Genomic DNA, 22,832 nt, shown 5'->3' with positions numbered 1-22,832 from the left:
ACTTTTGTTTACCACCTTGCACCTTGCTCTGTGCATTTAGAGAAGTTTTGTGCGACTGTGCGAATTCGTGTTGAAACTTGTTCGCACGGAGAACCGATTGTTTAGTCGGCGCCGATTTTCAACCGGACGAGCACCACCGAGCACCATTTGCCGTCTTACGTCACGCAAAGCATTAGTTCCAGCTGCTTATGAAGGCCTTATCTAATCTGACAGAAATGAGTCTGCGGACTTTTTAGCGTTTAAAACTTAATCTCCTTTCCGGACTAAGCAGTCTCGTTAGGGCTTTCGCAGATGCATCCTGTCTGGATTATTGAAAGCTTGTTGGCAAAAAGCGGTCCTGCGCTGATCGACAAATCGACGCCTACCCTCGTACGGCACTAGTACGCAAGGGTTGCGCAGGGTTGATGGTAAATAATGCGCCTCGATATTTGCCATGATGTCGTGTTTCTTTTTCACCTGGCTGATTTATTTATTGATGTATTACGACTACGACGTACCCTCGTAAACTGGTGGAACGACCTTCGCCGTTGCATTTGCATTATTATTCGCTTTTTAATTTTTTATGCTCTACACCGTCGTCACAACTTAACAACGTGTTCCATTTTAAACATTCTTATCAGCCTCGTGTGTGTTATAAATTTTCCTTCCTTGTTTCATTGACGATTTTCCTGAATTAAAATTATTTTATTTTAGATTGACATGATAACACGATGAATGGACTCTGCTTCAAAAATTTTCTGGTGGCTGCACCGCTCCTCCTGTGGCTTCTGTTTGGAGTTGCAGCTCAAGATCTAGACACCGAATGGGCAGAAAACACCTGCCGAGCGCTCCAGCCACATGTCTGGAAGGGATGCGTTCCTGCGGGGAACACAACGGCCGGAACCTTCTCGAAGGTTGAAAGTGTCGTCGACCTTGGCACTTGCATTGACGAGTGCTGCAAAGCCTCCTCTTGCAACGTTGTATTTTTCTTCAAAAAGAGCTGTTTTCTGGTAACTTTTTTGATAACAATTATATTTTTATGGCCCCTAGTCATTAAATCGTAACAATTTTAGGTGGAGTGTGCGTCAGAGGAATTGTGCGCCCCGAGTTGCATGAAAATCGAGAAATACGCCCGAGCGCAAATGGTTTTAATTAGACCAGTATTAAACCCTGTAAACTACGATAATGAGTGAGTTTATCAACCTTGGCTTTTCCTGTTTACTGATTAGATTTGAAATTTTTACTCTAGGGAAATGATGGCTGATAGCTCAGTGCTCCTTCCGATCAAGAGCTGCGAAATTGGTGTTATTATCGACTGTTCCGCGAAAGAAGTGTGCATTCCGAGCCATCCTCGGGGAAGAGGAGGCACATGCCAGTGCAAAGAGGGTTGGGAAAGAAACCAGGGTGGTGATTGCGTCCAGCAAACGAGCACCGGCCTTCCACCTTTGGAAGGTCAACGTCCTTCGCCCGCTACAGAGAAGCACCTCTCCGTGTCTGTGATGTCGAAGGAAATCCGACTGCCTGTCAGTGAGGTGGACATTTCTGCCTACACTGTTCCGGCAGAAGGAACGGGGGAGCATTACAACTACAAGTGGGAATTGGTCAGTCAGCCTGCAGACTCGACGGGGAACATGCAAAATGCGGCTTCAAGCAAACTGAGCTTGACGCATTTGTCTGAAGGGTTGTACCAGTTCAGGGTCACCGTAACTGGAAGTGGAGCCCAGGGAGAGGCCTTTGCAAATGTGTCCGTCCTTCCTGGTAATTAATTAATCTAAAATTTCATTATCATCTAAATAAAATCTCTTTGATTTTGGAGCTATCTCTAGATAAAATCTAAAAAATATCAATGAAAGTAATTGCATTTAATGTGTCTTTTTGCCTAAAATGCAATATAATTTAAAATTTTTATTTTTATTTCAACCGAGAAATTATATTTTACTGGGTTTTTACTTTTGTGCAATTTATATCATATTTTACATATATTCAATTCATTAATTTATTCTCTCGCAACAAGTCATACAGAAATGGAAAGTCACATTGGGAGAGAATTGGCAGCCAGCTCTAGTAAACAACTTACTAAAACTCATAGGCCCAATTTTAAAGCAAAAGTGTTTCCAAATTAAACCTACTCGCCGAGCTGGAGCCATAAACGGGAATATTTTATCAAAGGGTCACATATTCTTTACATGCAATTTTAAACTCAGGAACCGTACAATTTTTTAACGCAGAAGGCAGAGAATTCCACTGATCCGCGATTCGGAAAGAAAAACTTATTATTATTATATTATTTCATTTTATATCAGCATTTTAATAAATATATTTAATTTTATTTATAATTGATATTGAATTTTTTAATTATTTTTTTCTAGAACAAAGAGAAAACCAAGCTCCAGTTGCTGTGATAACACCAGAAAGGCAGACCATAAAACTGCCTATATCCGAGGCGGTTCTTGATGCTTCGAGTTCCAAAGACGATGAAGAGGTGGTCAGCTACCACTGGGAGTTGACGCAAGGCCCTTTAGGCTACGCGCCAACCCTCACAGACAGCCCGACTCTGCAATTGCATAATTTATCTTTTCCTGGCAACTACAGCTTCAGGTACGTAATTAAATTTGAAGTGGTCTCCTCGTCATGGGACTTAAGACATAAAATTTGTACAGGCTGACCGTGAAAGACCGACACGGCGCCAGCAGCCAGGCACAGGCCCAAATAATCGTCATCAAAGAGACGGACTATCCCCCAGAGGCAAATGCCGGGCAAGATGTCATAATTTATTTGCCTCAAAATGCACTCACTCTCAACGGGAATCAGTCCAAGGACGACAGGGGCATTTCGTCTTGGGAGTGGACCAAAAATAGCACAAGCAAAGCGGTAGACATGCAGGTAGAAATAATTTTAATATTAAAATGAAACAAATTAAAATTATTATTGTTAACTCCAGGACACAAGAACTCCCTACCTAAAACTATCAGACTTGGAAGTAGGCGTTTACACTTTTGTTTTGAAAGTGACGGACACTGCGGGTCAAAGTTCGAGTGCTGAAGTTCATGTTTTTGTAAAGGAGCCTTTGCATTTACCTCCATCAGGTTGGCACCTTCTATGAAATTTAAATTATTCTTCTGATGGACTTTACTTTTAGCAAATGCTGGTGGAAACAAAACGATTGCTTTGCCTAAAAACTGGGTGATTTTGGGTTCCGAAGCTGAAAGGGAAGACCCACAGACGTCTTATAAGTGGATCCAAGAACAGGGTCCTCTGCCAGCAAAGTTCGACCCTCAGTCGGGCAACTCCAGCCGAGTGAATGCCACAGGTCTCACAAGAGGCATTTACCTGTACAGACTGGTCGTCACAGACATGTCCAGTGGCTCCTCTGTCAATGAAACTGTTTATGTCACCGTCTTACAAAGTAATTTTAATAGAAAATTGATTGAAATGGTATTTTAATTATTAAAATTTTCAGACCAAAATGATTCTCCTAAAGCAAACGCCGGTGGTGACTTGACTGTTTCTCTACCAATAAGCATTTTAAAATTAAACGGTTCTAAATCGTCCGATGACCTAGCGGTCACAAAGTGGAAGTGGTCAAGAGATGGCGCAAGTCTGGCCCAAGGCACCGTCCTTGACAAATCCGATTCCAGCCCTATCTTAATGGTGTCTATCCTGTGTACAAATTGCCACTCAGGTTTCTTATGATGTTTCTCATTTCAGTTAAGTGGAGTGGTTGCTGGTCAATACGTATTTAGGCTAAAGGTGGAAGATGAACAGGGTCTTTCCTCGGAAGACGTAGCTACAGTAATAGTGAATCCAGGTAATCATTGCAATGACTTTCCTTAAGGCCAATTAAACTAATTAAATCGTCTAGATCCTCAATTGATGTCTCTAGTCAGACTAACGCTGGGCGCTGCCTCTCGCACTTTAAGACAGGCTCAGCTTGAGAGCTTGTTGAAACAAATTACTCTGCTGTTGCACGGGGGTGCATCCATTATTGTTAGATCTGTGGACGAGGAGCAAAACACTGGCAGAGCCACCATTACATTCCTAGCAGGTTGTTAAATGTTTTAATTGCTGTGCCATTTTTGCCTAATAAAAGCATCCATTACTAGTGAGACAGGCATCTAGTGGAGTGAATGAGACACTTGGAGGTCCTCAAGTTGTGAAAACTCTCCGTGCCAAACTTCGGCAGGACCCCAGCTTGTTGGACCTTCCGGTTGCTATGATTGAGACTGTTGTGTGCCAGAATAACTGTTCCAACCATGGTACCTGTGATGAGGCGACCAGGCAGTGTCTTTGCGAGGCCTTCTGGATGCAAGATCTTTTTGCACAGTATTTCGGAGATGGCGATAGTAATTGTGGTATGTTTTTAATGTTTGGAAATCTTAATAGTTGGTATTAAATAGGAAAAATATATTCAGATTGGAGTATATTGTATGTGGTTGTGGCAGTAACTGCAATTCTTCTCGGCCTATGTGGTCTCTCATGGGCTGCTTTTTGTGCTTTGGCACCAGCCTTCAAATCAACGCCGCCGCCTTCAAAAAGGTCACAACGACGAAAGGCCTCGTATTCCCTGTTGGGAAGTCATGAAGAGGATGAAACTTCTTTGACTAAAAGTAAGCAAAACCTAATCTATTCATTTGCTCTTACATAATTTTAATAAACTTGAAGAATGTAATGTTGATTTAAAATTAAAGATTATTTTTGACATTTAAATTTTATTCATTTTTTTTCCAGTATCAAGAAGAATGAGTTTGTCAGAAGCGAGTGACACCGACTCTGATGTACTTTTCGAAACTCGAAGCAAAAGCAATGGATCTGCCAACGGCAAGTTGGGTCGTCGCAAGTGCTAGTCAATGAAAATCCAGTTGCAATTTTGTGAGTGTCCATCTGTTGTTGTTGTTTATTACTTTATAGGGACATAGTTGTGAGAAACGTGAGATACAAAAATGTAATAAAAAAGGAATAGTGCGCTTAGCTCAGCTCGGTCAGGGGGCCGAACAGGTACACAGCGGGGTTAGCCTCGTTGGCATCACCAATGAACTGTGCGTAGAGCTCCTGGTAGCGGGCAAGGTTGATTCCGCCAATCTTCTTGTCGTTGTCCTATAACACAATAAACAACAGCAATTAAATCTTTATTCTAGAAAAACTCGTCTCATTTCGCAATAATATTTTAAACTTAATTTTAATAAATGGGTAAACTTACATTAAGCAGCTTGTTGAATGCAGCGTCAAGCTCATCAACGTTGGTGAAGGCAGAGCGAGAAACAGCGTCAACGCGGTACTCCTCGGGTCCAATCACACCGTCGGCTGTAAAGCGAATTGACCGTTTACTAAAAAGCCGCAGGCCAGTTTTTGCAAGAGGTTTATTCAACAGAGATTCTGTTTTGTGTTTATTTGCGTCAGGATTTATGTGGTTAGCGCGGTCAAGAGCATTAGTCCATGCAGATTTTAGCACACAACATTTAACCTTACCGTTCAGCAGCTTCTTGCTAGAGGACTGGGTGGGACGGAAACACTATGATGGTGCCAATTTGCTTTCTAGCAAACTAGGGTTGACTTTTTTAATAAGATGATTTAGTTTCAGTGCTTTTTCATCTTTATCAGAGAAGATTAATTTTTTTTATAAATTTTTTATTTATCCGCCGCGAGGGCGTTTCTGTTCAAGTGTAGTTTATTTAAGGTGAATTGAAAACTGGCCAGCGCTCCAAATTTATAGGTAAGCGGCCGCCAAAGGTTCAAAATAATTCTTATTTAGCTTTTCAAGGGTTCTTAAAGAGTGCGATATCCTGACTGCCAGACTCACCATTAATGTCCAAGCTCTTGAAGGTGCTGTCAATAAAGACACGCATTGCAGGGGGGAACTCATTGTACTTCTTTCCAACGCAAGAGTTCTTGACGGCCAGTTTGAACTCGTCCACAGACACTTGGCCGTCCTTTTGCGTGTGACATGACATGAAAAAATCAACGAGACACAACGGGGGTTAGGCAACACAGACAAAAGAGAAAAGTCGTCAAAAAAAGTGAAAGTTGAGAAAGAGAGACGTGTAATGAGAGTGAGATAGAGTCTGGGGGGCTGACTATGTACCGTTGATGTCAATGGACTTGAAGTGGGAGTCGATGAACGCCTTCATGGCCTGGGGGAACTCGCCATAGGTCTTGCCAATGCAGGTCTTCTTGACGGCGCCCTTGAACTCGTCAACAGTGACGAGACCGTCCTGAAAGCCATTAAGTCAGCCCAAGCCCGCCTCAACATTTTTTGTCAAGTCTCTTCGGGTGTGGGTGAATTTTGCGTTTTTATTGGCAAACGTATTTTTCATTTTATTTAATTGGAATGTGACTTGTGAATGAGTTTCCTACAAGTGCCATAAATCTGACTAACCATTTTGGGCAAAATGATGTCGTGAAAAACATTAATTGGGCTCGCCAAAAGGAGAAGAATCTCTTCTGGAGAGTCCGAATGAGGTGGAAATTATTTGCAATTTGACTAATCTAATTAAAAAATTATAAGTTCGCTGCAGATAATGAAGCCATGCTGAGAAGCATATGAGTAAATTAATGATGATTAAATTATAAGTCTTAATTAACAACTAAAGCTCAGTCTGAAATTTGCATAAATTGAAATGGCCTCAACTTGAAAAAAAAAATTAATCCTTTCTCATTGTATGAGGGTTGAAGGTCGTCGGAAAGTACCTTGTTGAAGTCAGCGAGCTCAGCAATCTCGGACCACAGGTTCTGCATGATCTTCTGGTTGTCAGCGAAGCGCTGGGCGGAGTACTCGCCGCGGGCCTCAAGGATGGTAGCGCGGAGGGCTAGGCATTCGAAGTCGTTCTTGTCCAAGTATCCATTGTTGTCAATGTCTATTGGGAGCAGAGAGAGAAAAAATAAAAGTCAAGTCGTGCGGAATGACAGGTCCCCGAGGGAGCAAGGGTGGAAAAAATTCATCGCGAAAGAAAGGAATAAAAGAGAAACAAATGTTTGACTTGCGGAGGGTAGGAAGTTTTTTTTCATCATCTCATCCTCGCCAAATGTCAAAAGGCGCGCAGAGTTTAATAATCATGTATGGGCGGCGTTCAACAATTTCGCAGCAGCACCCCTCGCATTTTAGACTAAACCAGGTGCGCGAGCAAATGTCAGGGTTGAAGCGAGCGTAGGCGGCTCAAAGGCAGGTACACGCTCGGGTGCTGCGAAATTATTCGGCCCGGGGTCGGCCGGGCTCAGGCTAAAAGAATCCTGAGGAATGTGTGCGAATCTGATGATGCGGGAGGTCGTGGTGCGCGCGGCGCCTATTTTTGGCCCGCAGGTCATGACTCACCATACATGTAGCGGACGACGAACTTGACGCGGTTATCCCAGGAGTACGCCATGGCTGCTGTGGTCTCGAGTCTGAAACAACAAGTAGAAATAGAATTATATTCCCTCGGTCCTTTCTTTCTGTCGCTAAATCAGCAGGTTTTTTTATCCGCACTCGAACCACTTTTCGCCGCCGGCCGGAGAGCGCAACGCTCGGCTCGCGAATGTCAGCTATGCGAGAATGCCTTGCGGCGAGAAAATCCTGCGCTGGCATCCCGGCCAGGCGTAGCAAAAGGGTTGTTGTTTGCTCACCGCGTAATTAAAAGGAGAAATCGCGTGGAATCCAATAAAATCAGGAGCTGCCAGACTTTTCCGCGGCTCACCGCACGCCCGCCGTAAAAATTTCAAAGCCCGTGTTTCAAGTGAGCCGTAAAGCAAAACAACAAAGGCTGAGTTTTCTTTGAAAACTTGTTAACATATAAATATTATTCCTCTCCTTTAAACATCGACGTTTTTTTTTTTTTTTTTTTTTAATTTTAATTAATGTATCTTTTTTAACTCTGTTGAATATTTTTATCAACAAGAAAGATCGCCACTGCCAAGAAAGAGAAGCAAAAGTTGTCCTTGAAAAATGCCAGGCTCGTTAAATTTTATCGCACTGTATCGCACAAAAGCCCCTTTAGTGCAGTTGCTTTTGGCAAGCTCGGATTTCGTTTCAGGAATCGGGCGGAAACTTTTGCCTTTCATCGGCGGCGTTAATTAATTGAAACTGCGGGAGTGCTCCGCTTGCTTTGGAAACCGTAGGAAAAAATCCACCTTGCGCATATTTTATGAGGAATTAGAATTTGCCCGGGGAACCAAGGGCTGGAGATGTGCTCCTGGGAGCGCCTTATTCTCAAAAGCGTAGGCAACCCGCACGTCCTACAAGACACACCGGTCGCCTAACGCGCGTTCTGTACAGGAGAGCATAAAATGTAAACGACAGACAGCCAGGCTCTTTGCACGCGCGGCTTAGGCTTAATTTAATTACACGGGTTAATGGATGCTGTTTCCTTGCGAAGGAGCAAGAACAAGCCTTTTGCAAAGTTAACCTCCAGAACGGAAGCGGCTTTGATTTTGACCTGTGCCCTTTTGACCCTTCAACTGCTGCGCACATATCCAACTTTTGTGACAGCTTGTCTCTCTCTCTGTTTGCCCTTTCAATTGAAATCAAAGTTTGCTTGCGGAGCATTGTTTGTTTGTTCGGGCTTGGAATTATAAACCGGAGATTAGATTATAATATTCAGGATTTTGCTTAATCCCGCTAGTTATTACAATATTGATTTTGTCTTTTCCAGAGCGCGGCTACTGTTTGCAATTTATTGCTAGTTCCGGTTTCCGGCAAACTGGCCGGGAGATTAATTTTTAATTAAGGTTGTTTCCAGTTCTGAGCCCCTGGTATTTTAATTTGCTTCTCATAGGTTAATTTAAAATTCAATTTTATTTAATCGAATCTTGACTAGACTAGAGTTTTTCGCCTATTTGAATCTCTGGCTTGAATCCCAAGGTGCTATTCTTAGAACAACTACTGTTGGTTTCTTTTAATTTAATACTATTTTTATTTTATTTTTAAAATATATAAATTACGATTCAAAATTTGAAACATAATCAATTGTAAAGTGTTCATTGCATTGTAATCTAAACTTAAATATTTACAATTAAAATCTGTTGGCCTATCTTGAAAGGCTTCATATGCTGTTTGATTTTTAAGTAAATAAGTCGCTTCCACTATCACAATTGAAAGAAACTTTCAGTTTCAGAATCAATTAATGAAACCTCTAAAAGAAAAAAATCTTATCCGCCATCAAAATTCAAGTCAAAATCCAAAAGTCCCAGAGGCACCCCCTACTCAAGTGGACAATTAAAGTTGGGCTTCGAGTACAATTTAGACTTGCCGGCCTGTGTCTGTATGTCAATCGAAAAGTTTCAAAGTCCCGGCCAGAGAGAGTGAAAGACCAACAAGTAGTATATGTTGGGGAGCTGCTCCTACCTGTAGAGCTGCACTGATGAGCGGCTAAGCACGACTGACAGTCAGAGTGAGCCGAGAGGTACTCGTAGGCCCGGTCTAGTAACCTCCCCTCCGTGACCTCACCCCTCTGGTGCCACCGGTGCCAAAACACCTGGCTGGGTAATTGCGATCGCAGCAGCTCCGTCCCACCACCACCCCCCTACTGATACACAATTAATATCAATCGGCCCCTCTTCCGCCGCCCTCCGCAGCCGTCCCGATATGTGCGAATTTTGTTTAATTCTCTGCTTCTTCTGTCAGCGCGCACGCTATTCATAGCCTTTCCGCACAACCGCCATTTTCCGCCAGGAATTAATTTATAGAGAGAGAGAGACACACACACACACTAGCAAAAAAGATCACAACGGCTTTTTCATCTGGCGCGCGCACCATATTAATTATTGACGACCGCATTATGTGTAGAGGAGGAAGCACCTTGTTTCGCTCTTTGCTTTGTGGCCGGTCGCGAAACTCGGGCTTTTCCTGCCCGCTCGGCCAGCCGTTTTCTTTGCTTGCCAAATTGCCGTTGCTTGTTTATTAATTTGCCTCTCGACGTGTACTCGCATTTTTTGTCAACATTCTCCAGCCCTGCGACCCTCGCTTTTTTATTTTCTCCTTTCTGCTTGAATAATTTAGACCGAAGAGAGAGACTACCAAGAAAGGCAGTCGAGAGAAAGAGAGGACAATTTGCCCCGCTGACAGAAAGAGGAGATCAAATTTCGTTGCGCTGTTTGCTCTGGAGGCATTTTTCTCCCTTCTGACACACAAGACGCGCGGATGGAAATTGCATATATTTGTTTTTTTTCCTGGAATCCGCCTCTCTCATTAGTCGTGAGTGGAGGTACAGGAAAGGAAATTCGCGCCGGTTAATACGTACACGCCAAGCTGTAAAAGTAAGCCCTTGGAACTTGCAATTACTCTCTCGCAGCGCAACGCGCGCGCGTTACAATAATAAAATTAAACGCTGGCTCGGAGCGCGTTACGACTTATTTTGATAATTAAATTGAAGCACTTGCGAGCTGCAAAAAAGGCCGCGCTTTTAATTTACGCTGCACTTGAGAGAGACGTTTCATTTCCTTTGAAGGGAACATTGGAAATCTAGGATTAATTTTTTAAATCAATCTACAGCTAAAATTTATCTTAAACATATTTTTTTTAAGTGCTCTTACTTACTTAGTTTATTAAATTATAAAAACAAATAATTTTTGTGTTATTAAAAGGCAACATACGGATGTTAGAAAATGCGAATGTATTAGAATTTTTTGATAAATTAAAGTCATGAACCTATTCTATTTTGGCAAATTTAGATAAAATAAAATTTGCAGATTTTCCTTTGCATAAAAAATTTTGTAAACATTTTTAAACTTAAAAATTTTTGTTGCTAAAAGAATAAAAATTCAAATTGACAATTGACTACAATATAAATTTATTTTGAGAATGATTTCGATTTCAATTTTCATGGTATAAAAAAATTATAGAAAACTAATTGTCAATGTTCCCTTGTTAGCGGCATTCAATTCTTTTAAATTTGACTAAAACGATATCAAAGAAAACGAGATTCATAAAAAATAGGGAGCTTTTTTATGAGACGTTTTGTTCAACTCGGTATTTAAAGTTTGGTGCTTCCGCTGTGACTCAATTGGACAGTAATTTAGCACTGTGTGGCTGCTGCCTGGTGTTATTTATAATTGAACCACGCTTTTATTAGTTTCGGCCAAATATCACACACAAGGAGCGATTACTTTTTATTGCCGACGCTGAATATAGATTTGGATCAAGTTCACGTAGAGTTGACTAAAGTGCGTGACTCCAACTTTACAATTTATAAAAAGACAATTTACAGGAAATAGCGCGACGACTCGATTTACACATGTCCTTTAACGGCGGCGCACTTCTCGCCGAAGGTGAAATTAATAGCACAGGTTGGACAATTCAATTGTGATGCGTGGAGACACTTAACTAAATAATAGTGTGCCGTGTTTTGTGATCTATTTTCTGCTTTTCCCAGTAATTTCGAGTTATTTTATACAGAGATAGCATCACAAGTGGCAGACAACAGGAGAGTTTTTAGGCTGCTGACTAATTGCTCTGTTGGACGACCCCTTTCTCTCGCGCGGGCACACACGGACCATTAATATTTCGGCCGGCATAATTATAGTCTTTACAAATTATCTTGCCGATCGATGATAGGCCAAATTAAAACAAATGACAGTTTTATATCAAGTCAAAAATCATAATATTATGCATCACTGCTTTTAATAACAAGAGAAATAAAACATTATGAAATTAGTTTAAAGTTTCTATACTTTTGCTCTTCTCATTTGATGTCGGGTGTTTTAGCAGACCTCTGCTAGTTGTGATACCCTTTCTACTCATTTTTCCAATTAAAATTTGTATTTTTACTCGAGTAGAAAAAAAATATTAATGATAATAAGAAACAAAAATAATGGAAAAAACGCATTGCATACCGAAATAAGGAACAACAGTTTCAAGCGGATTAATATTTTATTTTTTAAGAATTAAGCTTAAAAAAATAATAAAATTAAAACAAGACATCAACAACATTTTTATACATATTTATTTATTTTTATAAAGGCGGTGTAATTATTTATTTCTTTAAAATTTTACTAGAATTAATTATTCTATATTAATTTATACATTGATATTTATATTATTGATGAGAGCTAAGGATGATCAAAATCTGACCTTCCCCTACCCCTACCTAATCCATATCCTTTCTTAATCTTTTCTCTCTTTTTTAGTTTTCAGCTTTGTTGTCATCATCGCGTGGACCAAAAATAAGGATATGCCAGCAAAAAATGATGATTTTTTAAATAAAGTTGAACCCAAAAATAATAATAATAACAAAAAAAAAATAAATTGGGTGGTGCCTTCTGTACCACAAATAAAGGGCACAAGCCGACAAGACTTTGTCTTGGCCTGACCCTAAAAAAGAAAAAATAATAATAATAATAATAATAACTTAATTTTTGTGTGAATAACATGCGAATGAAGACAATTTTAGAACTTCAACCTGCTTAAAACATAATTATATTTTAGAGTATAAATAAAAAAATGAGCTACATATTTATTTAAAAATTAAATTTTTAATATACGCAGGGTTGAATAAAATTGTTTATTCTTCACAAATGAAGTAAAAAATGTAAGTGAAAAAAATATTATAAAATGCAATACTTTTTAGAAACTAATAAAAAATTACTTATTATTTTAACTACGGTGGTAGTTTACATATTAATTTCTTTCAGTTATTATATATAAATATTTTTTTTAATTACACTATACTTTTTTATTGTGTATAGGTAAAATTTAAATTAGGGCTTAAAATAGAAAACTAATATTTCATATTAAGTAAAGGGATATTTATTGAATATGACTTGCCTCGTTTCATGTCTTGAAATTGTAATAAAAATATTCTTGTATTGTACACACGTATATTACTTGTCTTGATCAAAAATAAATAATAATATATAATACTTAATTTTTTTTACAACTTTTCCATGGAAGATTACTTTTTTTAATGTCACAATAATTAATCAGGTTTTAAAACGATTCTATCAAAAAGGGTTGGCTTACTAAAATTCGCCTAGTTCCTCAAACTAGTTCCAAGAAAAACACTCAAAATTTCGAGAAAACTTGTCTAAAATTAACATCTGGGCAGGAGCCAGGCAGTAAATTAAAAGGCGACAATCGGCCCGACGCCCGTGTATAACCGAGCCGTTTAATTTTTTCTCAATCGCCGCGGCCGCAGCAGACACGACAACGATAATCCTGGGCCGCGCACACACCGATAAATAAATATATATTTCATCACGCGGACAGTCCCGAGAGTATAATTGGAGCGGCTTGTGTTCTAATTTGTAAGAGAGAAAGAGGAGCAATTTGCTGCACTACTTGAAGCGCCATTGGCTTGCACGCTGCAGCGACAAACAGCACACAATTATTCATTATGTAGTATGCGAATTATTTTAATGATGCCCGGGGAGGCCACGTGTTTAATTCGAGAGGAGCTTTCAGCGCGGGCCCGTCTTTTGCCGTCTCTCTTTCTCACACACTTACAATAAAGCGCCCAACACAAAGTGCTAACTTTAGCCCAAGCTCTCCCTTTCGTTCATCCCTAAATAATTAAAAGTGTCGCAGCTATCAAAAAACACGCGGCGTGGTAGTTGCAATTCAGCGCCTCTCCGCTCTTGCGTCCATAACCTTGATTTCTAAATTTGTGTCCGACCCATTCCAAGGGCGGTGGTAATTTAATCAAAAAGATATCCTCGGACGCTATTTTTTGCCAATGGAAAAGTTTTGCAACAAGTGATGATTTTTTGGCCACCGCTGAATGGGAGTTAATTCGAGCGCTGGCAAATCTGCTTTGGATTAAAAAGAGATTATTTCGCCGCTGCTTACCCAGAGTACTGAAACCAAAAACATGCGGTGTTTGTTTCCACGCAAACTCTGTATTTTTTAATCCTATACGCGATCATTCACATGTGAAGAATGTTTTACAACTTATTCCAACGTTTTTGATCTGCTTAACTTTTTTTATTTCTTTATTAATGTAACGGTTTTCGTCTTAATGAACTCCATATTTCTCCTATAATCCACAACCTTGTGCTACTGCACACTACGCTATTACACCCTTAAAGCAACTAATCTGCTGAATATCATTTTAATCATCGCAAAAAGTGCGTCGGAAAAAAATTCTTTGCATTTTTGTAGGTGCACGAAAAGGTGACCTTGGCCTTTGAACTTTATATAACCTAGGTCAATAATGCAATGAGTTTTTCAAAATTTTCACGTATGAGCCCCTTTAAAGCAGACGATTTTAAGAATTTTCCCCACGATATTTCTGAACTACTTACTTCAACATTTAACAAAATATTAAATGTGACTATTTAACAATTCCTTACAAATTAAACATATTTAATTATCATTAAGAAAGCTGAAGTTTTGTTCAGATGTGCCATTATTTTACAACAAATAATTTAAGAAAATTTTGTTTTTACTCAATAGTTCCATGCATTAAAATCAAATGTTTCTTAATGACTAATTTAAATGAAAAAAAACGTTGTTACGCAGATTAAAGAGAAAATTAAAATTAAAAAGCATGGACTATTGCAAAAATTGAAAAAAAAGCACTCTCATTGACCCAATTCAGTCCGCTCTGTCCATCGCCATCCGGCCCATCGGTCAGAATTGAAATCAACAGTGTCTAATTAGACGTGACGGACTCTCTGCCGTGCAAATCGATGTGTATATAGCTGCGCGCATAAAATATGGATAGCAACTTTAATTAACAAACGTACGAGCAGCGCGTGGCTTGTAATAAATAATCCAGTTTCCTCATTACGCACCAATTTACGCTCCGAAAAAGCAAAAGCAACAGGGAGCTCCAAAAAACGAAACAAAAACATATCCATCACGCGAGGGAGACCTTCTGGTTCCGCTCGAGAAGAAGATGAAAAAGATTTTTGAGGCACCCTCTCGGGTCATAAAATAAATTTGCCTCTTTCTTGGAACAACGCACACACTGCATATTAAAATAGAAAGAGCTGCCGCGGTGTCCCCGCGTGAGTGTTATCCGAATAATTAGGCTCTTGTCTTTTGCTCTCTTGGTCTGCAGATTACCAAACTCTCAAGACGGATCAAATTAATCTTTGTCTTTTCCAATTTTAAAAGGGAATCGAGCGCGACGCGGACTACTTACGAAAATAATCACGGTTGGCCGTTGTTTTTGTTGATTCGCTTGTTTTGATAATAAATATGTTGGAACATAAATAACTCTAGCTGCAGAGACAGACCGAGCCGCTGCATCTCATTTCGGGCGCTGACGACGGTTTTTTTCTCGAAAAAACAAACGACTTCCAGAGGTGCATCTGACAGCCAATTTCGTCGACCAGATTTCACCGGAATTGCTTCCTCCTCATTTTTGGCAGAAACACTCGTTTAATTTTTTCTCTCGCTTAATTAACATTCCTGCCAGGCCAAACGCAAAAAGCATTTTTCAAAGTTCTGATCGCGAGCGCCGCTTGCGACCAAACAAATGTCGGCTCTTAGTCTCAGTTGCGAATAAAACATAGTTTTATATTTGGCCCCAGGCAAAAGGAACAAGGACAATAGATGCGTATTATAAATTAAAGTTTAAAGACAAAGACATACCGTGAATGTCTCTCTTTAAAACGTTTACTTTGTAGCCTGCTTTGCATTAAAAATAGTACAAATTAATCTATATAAATATATATTAAAGAGCTCGCAGTTTTGTCTTTAAATAAAAAAGGATATATTTAAATAAAAACTAAATTTAAATAATTCTCTTTCAAAGAACAAAGGGTACAATTTACATTTTTGAACAAAATTAAAATGAAGATTGAATCAAACTTTTCATTCTAAATAATAGGAAGATAATTAAATGAAAAATAAAAAATTTCTACACACATAATAAAAAATTACACAATTAACAAGAACTATTAAATTTGCAATAAAAATTGACAAGATTGTATATTTTGCAACATAATGTGTTTTATTTGATTAATAAAACATATTATTCTAATTTCAATTATAACTTATTTAAGCATTATGGATCATATGAAATTTTATATTCTAGCCAATTCTAGCCATTAAAATCGTTCAGCTTTTAGATGACTTTTTAGAACATAAATTTGCATTGATAGTTAATATAATTAAATGAATAAAATATATCAAAAAACCTTTTTTTAACTGCATTTCACTATTTCAGATAACAAAATTGCCAACTTTAGAGTGAATTTTAGAATAAAATCATTTTATTAATTTTCTGCCAGCGTCTTTTATTCAATTTTCACGGTCTGATTTTTTATTCCAAAACCTTCAAACAAAAAGTTTTTTTTTTTAAATATTTTAATTTCTTTTTTAATGTGAAAATGGTTTAAACTATTTACAAAACTCTGAACCACCGGGTTACAAAATATTTTAATTCATGTAATTTCGCGTTTGGTTTTGACGTCATTGGCCATTATAGGCTTGCGAAAGTGGCCGCGCGAGTAAATCACGAGTGGATGAAAAGTTAGTGGCCAAATTAGAGTGGTGTGGTCCGGTGTGTTGGCGAGAGCGGAGAGCGAATGTTTTTAATCAAAACGGGAGGCCGCGCTGTCGCAGCTATCTTTGTTTTTGGCCCAGAAAACAGACAGACGGCGTGACAATATGACGGGGGTGACATTTCAAATAATATGTTGCGGCATCAGCGCGCGCGTGTGTGTGAAAAAGCAGCAGTTTTATTGCCCGCCTCTATGACAAGAGAGCGAGAGAAAAAATCTCGCGCTCGTTTGATAGCCGGTGCCATAAAACGTTAATTTATTTGGACTTTGATTGGTATGCCGCGACCGTTCGAAATGGCCCAAAAAAGGGTTCCCCTAAGGACTATAAAACCTCACAATTTCGACATCGCCCTTCAACATGATGTCGAAAAAGAAAAAAGAAATAGAGTTAATGATGTGGATGCTAAAGAATTAGAAGAAAGAAGGGATCCCCATTAATTTTCAGCAATTATCTAGAATGAATGAAGTTATGATTAAAAGTTAGCAATTTGACTCCCAATTAAAGGATGGGTTGGAAGAGCGCAGTTCATTTTAATATTTAGGCTTCCTTTCATAGAGTAGTAAAAAATGAATAAATAATCAATAAAATTATACATAGCTCTACGGGCATATTTGATTTAGAAAATTTAAGTTGATATTTATAAAAAGAAAATTATTACATTATTGCAATAAATTTTTAATAAGTTGTTTAAAATTTACAATATTCATTTTTTCATGTATTTATGTATTAGTGATGCATCACTATAAAGTTTTCCGTAAAATGAGGAAAATCATGAAAAACACAACAGCAGTCAAATTTCATGCCACATTGTTGGGCGATTTGAAAGTTATCTGACTTTAAAAATGCTTGACGTTTCTTTAATACATATGAGAATAGCATATGAAAAAATCTTTAGCAAAAATAATATATTTTATGAAAATGTTTAATATAATTTAAAAAGCAATTTTTTTCTCTATTATTATAAAATATTTACTTCTAAGGATTTTTTCAGCTTGCACAATCCAAATCACTTGAAGGCAGCTTTAAATTAATCAAAATAAAAAATTTAAAATCTTCCCCTTCAGCAATATTTTTCAATTTATTACTAAAAACACCCTCAAATTTAGAGGTCTTAACAAAAAAACAAATTGTATTAAGAAACATGTGACCAAATTAAAAATTCGCCAAGCTTGAAGCTAATGGATTGGCACCAAGCAAATAAAAAGCGTTGGCTCCGTTTGTGAAAAAAAGCTGAGGCTGGTCGCGACACTAACGCGAGGAGTGACATGAAAAAAAAACACTTGCAGGCACGGAGGGCAATTAGACGAAAGCTCGAGTGTTGAGAAAAAGAAAAAAAAGCGGCGCGCGTCGGCGTAATTAATAGATTGGCACGGTTCACCGGTTTATGGCCAAAAGGGGCGATTGTGATGGTCGGGGGGCGGGCGGGCGCGGCCGTGTTATACCCTTGGCGGTGGCGGGCCGCGGCCAGAGAAGCTGAGCAGCCACAGCGGCTATTTCCACTATTGTGAACGCGCGCTTTATATCAAAGTACGTGGTGCGTGGATCTGGGCTAGGGGATCAAAATAATCACGCGAAAACGCGGCCCGCGCGCCTCTCTTATCACCCGTCCGTCACGCCGTTTTGATTAAGAGGAAAAACGCCAGCTGCGGCCGACAGAGACAATTTCCGCCAAAAACCAGCGGCAGCAATTGCGGCGATTACTCTCTGCCGTGCACGCGTTAATCGGCTGTGTTTTGCGATTGCACAACAACACGTGCGCTGCTTGTTTTGCATCTCTCTGAACGATTAATGGGCCGCGCCTTGTGAATGGGTGTTGCAATTATTGCATTCTTTCCGGATGGTGTGCGAGATGAAAACAAGTGCAGACACCGGGAAACGAGAGCCAAGTGGAGGATTAAGCGAACTCGCGTTGTAAAATCTAAAATCAGTTGATTGGTCAAATGCTTGAAGGGAACTGATTTCTTCTCAAAGAAATGGCAAAATACAGGGGAATGAATTATTTACACCTCTTCCTTATCTGGTCGCTGAAAATCTTGCTTAGTTAAAGAACTTTATTTCTGATTTTCTTCTTTTTGTTAATTTCCCGAGTATTTCATTTTTTTTCTACCTTTTTTAAATTTGTCTTGATTTGCTTCTATAGAATTTAAAAATTACTCGCACAAACTCTTACTGAACCTAAGCAACCAAATTTGAGCCCAATTGTAAGACGTCAACGCTTTCTTTGAAAAATTTTCAGAAAACATCTTTTTATCCTCCATAAATGTAAAAAGTATTTTATTCTTCTCTGATAAAATCGAAACCAAATTTGCATTTTTTTACCTGGAATTATTTCCATATTCCAACTTGCAAAATTGTCATTTATTTCACGATTGTTCCAAAATATGCAACCTGCACCATAGCTGTGTTGCGCGGCGTGCATACACGCAAAATTGTTATGGTTAACAAATTTTCAATTATGAGTGCAAGTCGCGAGAGAGTGAAAAGTATATTTTTAAAGAATAACAGGAGACTTTGAAAAATTGACCGCATTTAAATAAGTAGTCATCTTCTCTTTCTAATGTGTAGAGCAAAATAAGTGAGAAATAGCTATGAAAAGAACCGAGAAGAATAAATAATAATAAAAAAAATATATACTAGTTTTAAAGATATTTCAAACTATTATCAGCATTCTCATAGTATTTAAAAGTTTTTACTAAATAGAGATGGCAATTATTATATTTCCAACTAAATAATGTACAGTGTTGTTGGCAAAAAAAGTTTTTGAAGATAATTGATTTGCTTTTTAATATCAAACAAATTATGAAAATTTTAGGAGCTGAAGGAAAAGTTCATTTAATTTCCTATTCGAAATTTCTTTAAAAAAGGTTTTAGACATCAAAAGAGATCTGCTTGGCAAAAGTTGACGGGCTTCTGTGCATTATTAATATTCAATCAAACGCCAGAGAAGTAATTTACATTTCCTTCATAGAGCGAAGCGCAAAGAAACGGATGAAAGATGCCTCGCCGTGTATTATCATCCCAGGATGAGAGAGTTAATTGAATTTGGTGGCAAACTTTCAGTGAGAAAAAACTTCATTTCATGCACGTCAATATCAGATGCAATCTGTTCAAAAGGAGATGAAGAGCCTGCTGATGATTTCATAAAAAAGTCGCCTGGTAGATTGGCGATTCTATCTCAGCATTATAATGTTGATGCAGAAAAAAGCCATAAAATAGACCTAAAAAATGCCCAATGCAAATCAAAATGGTACCATTATATATTTGGCTGCTGGAGATTGGAAATGATGAAATTGATTTAGTAGAAGACAATTCCCAAATATTTTATTGCTAAGCAAAAATAAACAATCTATCGTTGTGCTTTAGAATTAAATTCCGTCGCTTTCGATCACAACCGTTTAATGGAATGAAGAATTTTTTTGATACCTTTTAGGCGTTTTGCTTGATGACGTCGCGGAAACCTTTGAAGACGCTGTTTGCAAGCAACTCCGGCTCCTCAAAGGCAGCGAAGTGTCCACCTCGGGGAGGTCTGTGAACAATGTAGTCAGGATGCGAAGGGTCGGGAGAGGGCAAAAGCTTGGGGTACTTGAGGCGAATCACAAACTCAGGTTGAATGAGCAGCTCGCTGGGGAAACGGGCGCACACGGTTGGTACTTTGCAAGGTACGCTGAAAAATATTATAAATTTTATCAGAAAATTACTCAAACTTTAAAATTTTATATCTGTTTAATCCAAAAACTTTTTTTATTAAAAATAAAAAAACTTATATTTAATATTGAATCAAGATTAAAGTTAAAGACAAATTTACTTACTCATCCCATCCCTGTGCGTAATGTCTCTTGTTGAAAACTTCAGAATAGAGACGCATTGAGGAGGCAATGTTTCCAGTGAGCCAGTAAATCATGATGTTGTCGAGCAAATCTTCCAGCTTGTATTTCTCAGTGAGACCACCTCCAGGGAGATTCCTGTTTTTATTGTCTGTCCAAGTGGAGAACTTTTCCAATATGTAGGCTGCGAGACCAACAGGCGTGTTTGCCAACGCATTTCCTTTGGAACAGAGAGAACAAATTAAATAATGTAATTCCAGTTATTACAAATGCATTTAATTTTCCTTGGAGTCTTCATGAAAGTTTTATAAGTTTATGTTTTTTTATAGAGCTATGTTAAATCAATGTTACCAATAGTGTCAGGTTTGGTAGCCTGAATGTGCATGTAGCCAGTCTCCAAAGCAAGATTTGAGTAAAAGTCTGACATTGGATATAAAATGTCAGAAATCTGCTTGTCCATGAATAAAGGTGGGTAGAGGCTGGCAGCAATTTGGTAGAAGGTAGCCAGTTGACTCATGGATCCGCACATGTTCACATGAAGACCCAAAACACTGAAATTGCAGTTTATTTATACATTTTTGTAATATCTTAAGACAAAGATAAAAATGAGGAAAATTAAATTAAATTATTACTCTTCTTTTTTTTCCTAATTCATTACTTTCAACTTTAACTCATAGAAAATGAAATTATTAGGTAAATTTTGCTGGCAAAAAATTATTTACAAGCAATACAAACTTAAGTATCAAAAAAAATTTCCGCAAATTTAAATACTTCTTTATCAAATCTTAAAATCATTTTCAGTTAAATTGTTTAATTTTTAGTCAGAATGACTTTTTATTTCTTCTTAAATAATTATGCTTGTCTAAAGTCAGTGAACAGGAAGATTATTATCGGGAAATAGGAAAATGTTGATTCAAAAGTAATTAATTTTACCGTTCGGGATAAAGGATGCTCAAATCAGTGGCAATGAGAGAGCCCCAGTCACCTCCCTGCAGGTAGAATTTCTTGAAACCAAGTCGGTTCATCAATTTTTGGAAGATGACGGCCATTTCAGGCGTGCTCAAGCCTTGTTTGTGGGCTGCCTCTGAAAATCCATAGCCGGGAAGAGAAGGCGCTATCACTTCAAAAACGATTTCTTCGTGAGGTTTGGTCAGCATCGGGATGAGGGCGTGAAATTCTTTCACAGTGCCGGGCCATCCGTGAAGGAGTAAAAGCGGCAAAACCTTAAAAATTTCAGTTATTGATTTGCTAAATTTTTTAAATCAAAATTTACCTGAACTCCGCTTGGAACTTTTTCTGGTTTGGCGTGGACGTAGTGAATGCGAAGGCCGGAAACTTGAGTCAGGAATTGAGGGAAAGAGTTTAGTTTTGCCTCACGTTCCCTCCAGTTGTATTTGTTCTTCCAAAAGTCGACAACCTCGAGGAGAGTTGTGGGATTCATGCCATACTCAAAATTAACTCCTTCAAGACTTTTCTGATAACGAATATCCAAATCCAATCGTGTTTTCAAGTCATTCAGAGCCTATTGAAAATAAAAAGAACTTTAAATTAGCCAGAGTCTTGGAATAAAAGTAGACAAAACCTTACTGAATCAGGGACTTGGATTTTGAAGGGTTTGATTGAGATGTCGTCCGGACGAGGCTGTCCTGCTCCCCAATATGCATCTTTGTCGATGTCAGGCACTGGGTGCTCATAGATGAAAACTTTGTAGATTAGGTTGCTTAAGAGCACCAGGAAGATGGCGATCACAAGATTTTTAAACATCGTTCTGAAAATATTGTGAATATATATTTAGAATAGATACAACATTGAAAGCAGTTGAGAGTATGTATGTACTAAATATGTAATTGATTTGATATTTTTGACCTCCAGTATTGGGGCATATATGTAACATTAAATATTGAAATAAAAATCAGAAAAACAGTCTTGAAGGTTAAAAAATTTGGTTTTTCATTTCAGACAAATAAGACAAAGCAAAAAATTTTTTTAAAAAGCATAAAAAAGCTATCAAGTTCCAAATTAATTTTGCCAATTAAAAAATGATACACCCCAAACATCACATAAAAATTGCTGTATAATTATTATTTTATGTACGTGTTGCCGTGGGTTTTGGACTTATTCAAGCGATAAGCCCAGCACCGGGACTGATAAGCTAGCGGTGATGGTTAGATGAGCCGATTGAAAAAAATGAGCACCATTATTTTTTTTTATAATCATTGCGAGATAATGTTGTAGCGGGAATGATCATTTTACTTTGACCCTCTGAAGCTGCAAAAGCAAATGCATAAAACAAAATATGCATAGATATTTTATGATATGTACATATGCAATGTTACTACTTCCTCTTTAAACATATTACCTTTTTGCCGTTCGCCGCAACGGTGACCGGGTATACTGCCCTTTCCACTTAACTTTTATACTTTTTTTCAAATTAATAAAAGTCTTGTGATTTGCGATGTTATTCGCTCTTGTTTTTAAAAGCTTTAAAAGGTTCATAAATAATATAAATATGTCACTACCAACAAAATAAAGTTAAGAATATTCTGTTAGAAGACGTCTGACTTAATTATAATTTCTTCAAATGAAATACAACATTGATTCAAAAATCAATT

At 38.2% G+C, this 22,832-nt stretch overlaps 3 protein-coding genes across 6 annotated transcripts; 1 reads left to right on the top strand and 2 right to left on the bottom strand.

Annotated features, from left to right (window-relative positions):
• The first annotated feature begins 133 nt into the window (after positions 1-133).
• LOC132199953 (dyslexia-associated protein KIAA0319-like protein) lies at positions 134-6,830 on the top strand. The gene is made up of 14 exons (XM_059625080.1): positions 134-407; positions 694-989; positions 1,053-1,168; positions 1,229-1,737; positions 2,349-2,577; positions 2,640-2,862; positions 2,921-3,065; positions 3,119-3,385; positions 3,440-3,630; positions 3,688-3,787; positions 3,842-4,024; positions 4,083-4,331; positions 4,392-4,586; positions 4,708-6,830. The coding sequence occupies exons 2-14, from the start codon at positions 711-713 to the stop codon at positions 4,821-4,823; spliced, it is 2,802 nt and encodes a 933-aa protein (XP_059481063.1). The 5' UTR covers positions 134-407; positions 694-710; the 3' UTR covers positions 4,824-6,830.
• Positions 4,845-9,383, bottom strand: LOC132200001 (sarcoplasmic calcium-binding protein 1). 2 transcript variants are annotated; one of them, XM_059625159.1, is made up of 6 exons: positions 9,293-9,383; positions 7,286-7,356; positions 6,664-6,830; positions 5,777-5,906; positions 5,177-5,280; positions 4,845-5,073 (listed from the first exon to the last, which is right to left on the bottom strand). In XM_059625159.1, the coding sequence occupies exons 2-6, from the start codon at positions 7,335-7,337 to the stop codon at positions 4,945-4,947; spliced, it is 582 nt and encodes a 193-aa protein (XP_059481142.1). In that variant the 5' UTR covers positions 7,338-7,356; positions 9,293-9,383; the 3' UTR covers positions 4,845-4,944. The 2 variants fall into 2 exon arrangements, with proteins under 2 accessions (XP_059481142.1, XP_059481133.1); XM_059625150.1 differs by lacking the exon at positions 5,777-5,906 and adding an exon at positions 6,059-6,188 and having other exon boundaries at positions 9,293-9,382.
• A 10,295-nt stretch (positions 9,384-19,678) lies between these two features.
• Positions 19,679-22,738, bottom strand: LOC132193815 (juvenile hormone epoxide hydrolase 1-like). 3 transcript variants are annotated; one of them, XM_059614723.1, is made up of 7 exons: positions 22,580-22,738; positions 21,808-21,988; positions 21,494-21,742; positions 21,154-21,443; positions 20,572-20,771; positions 20,206-20,440; positions 19,679-20,060 (listed from the first exon to the last, which is right to left on the bottom strand). In XM_059614723.1, exons 1-7 carry the CDS (start codon positions 22,714-22,716, stop codon positions 19,823-19,825), a joined length of 1,530 nt encoding a protein of 509 aa, XP_059470706.1. In that variant the 5' UTR covers positions 22,717-22,738; the 3' UTR covers positions 19,679-19,822. The 3 variants fall into 3 exon arrangements, with proteins under 3 accessions (XP_059470706.1, XP_059470715.1, XP_059470724.1); XM_059614732.1 differs by lacking the exon at positions 22,580-22,738 and adding an exon at positions 22,315-22,459; XM_059614741.1 differs by lacking the exon at positions 22,580-22,738 and adding an exon at positions 22,269-22,350.
• Between the last annotated feature and the right edge of the window lie 94 nt (positions 22,739-22,832).

The sequence above is a fragment of the Neocloeon triangulifer genome, unplaced genomic scaffold (genome assembly GCF_031216515.1).
Source record: "Neocloeon triangulifer isolate White Clay Creek 2 clone unplaced genomic scaffold, ASM3121651v1 ptg000001l, whole genome shotgun sequence".
Classification (NCBI taxonomy): Eukaryota; Metazoa; Arthropoda; class Insecta; order Ephemeroptera; family Baetidae; genus Neocloeon; species Neocloeon triangulifer.
The sequence above is the reverse complement of the archived record's forward strand: the minus strand, read 5'-3'. Positions and strand labels throughout refer to the sequence as shown.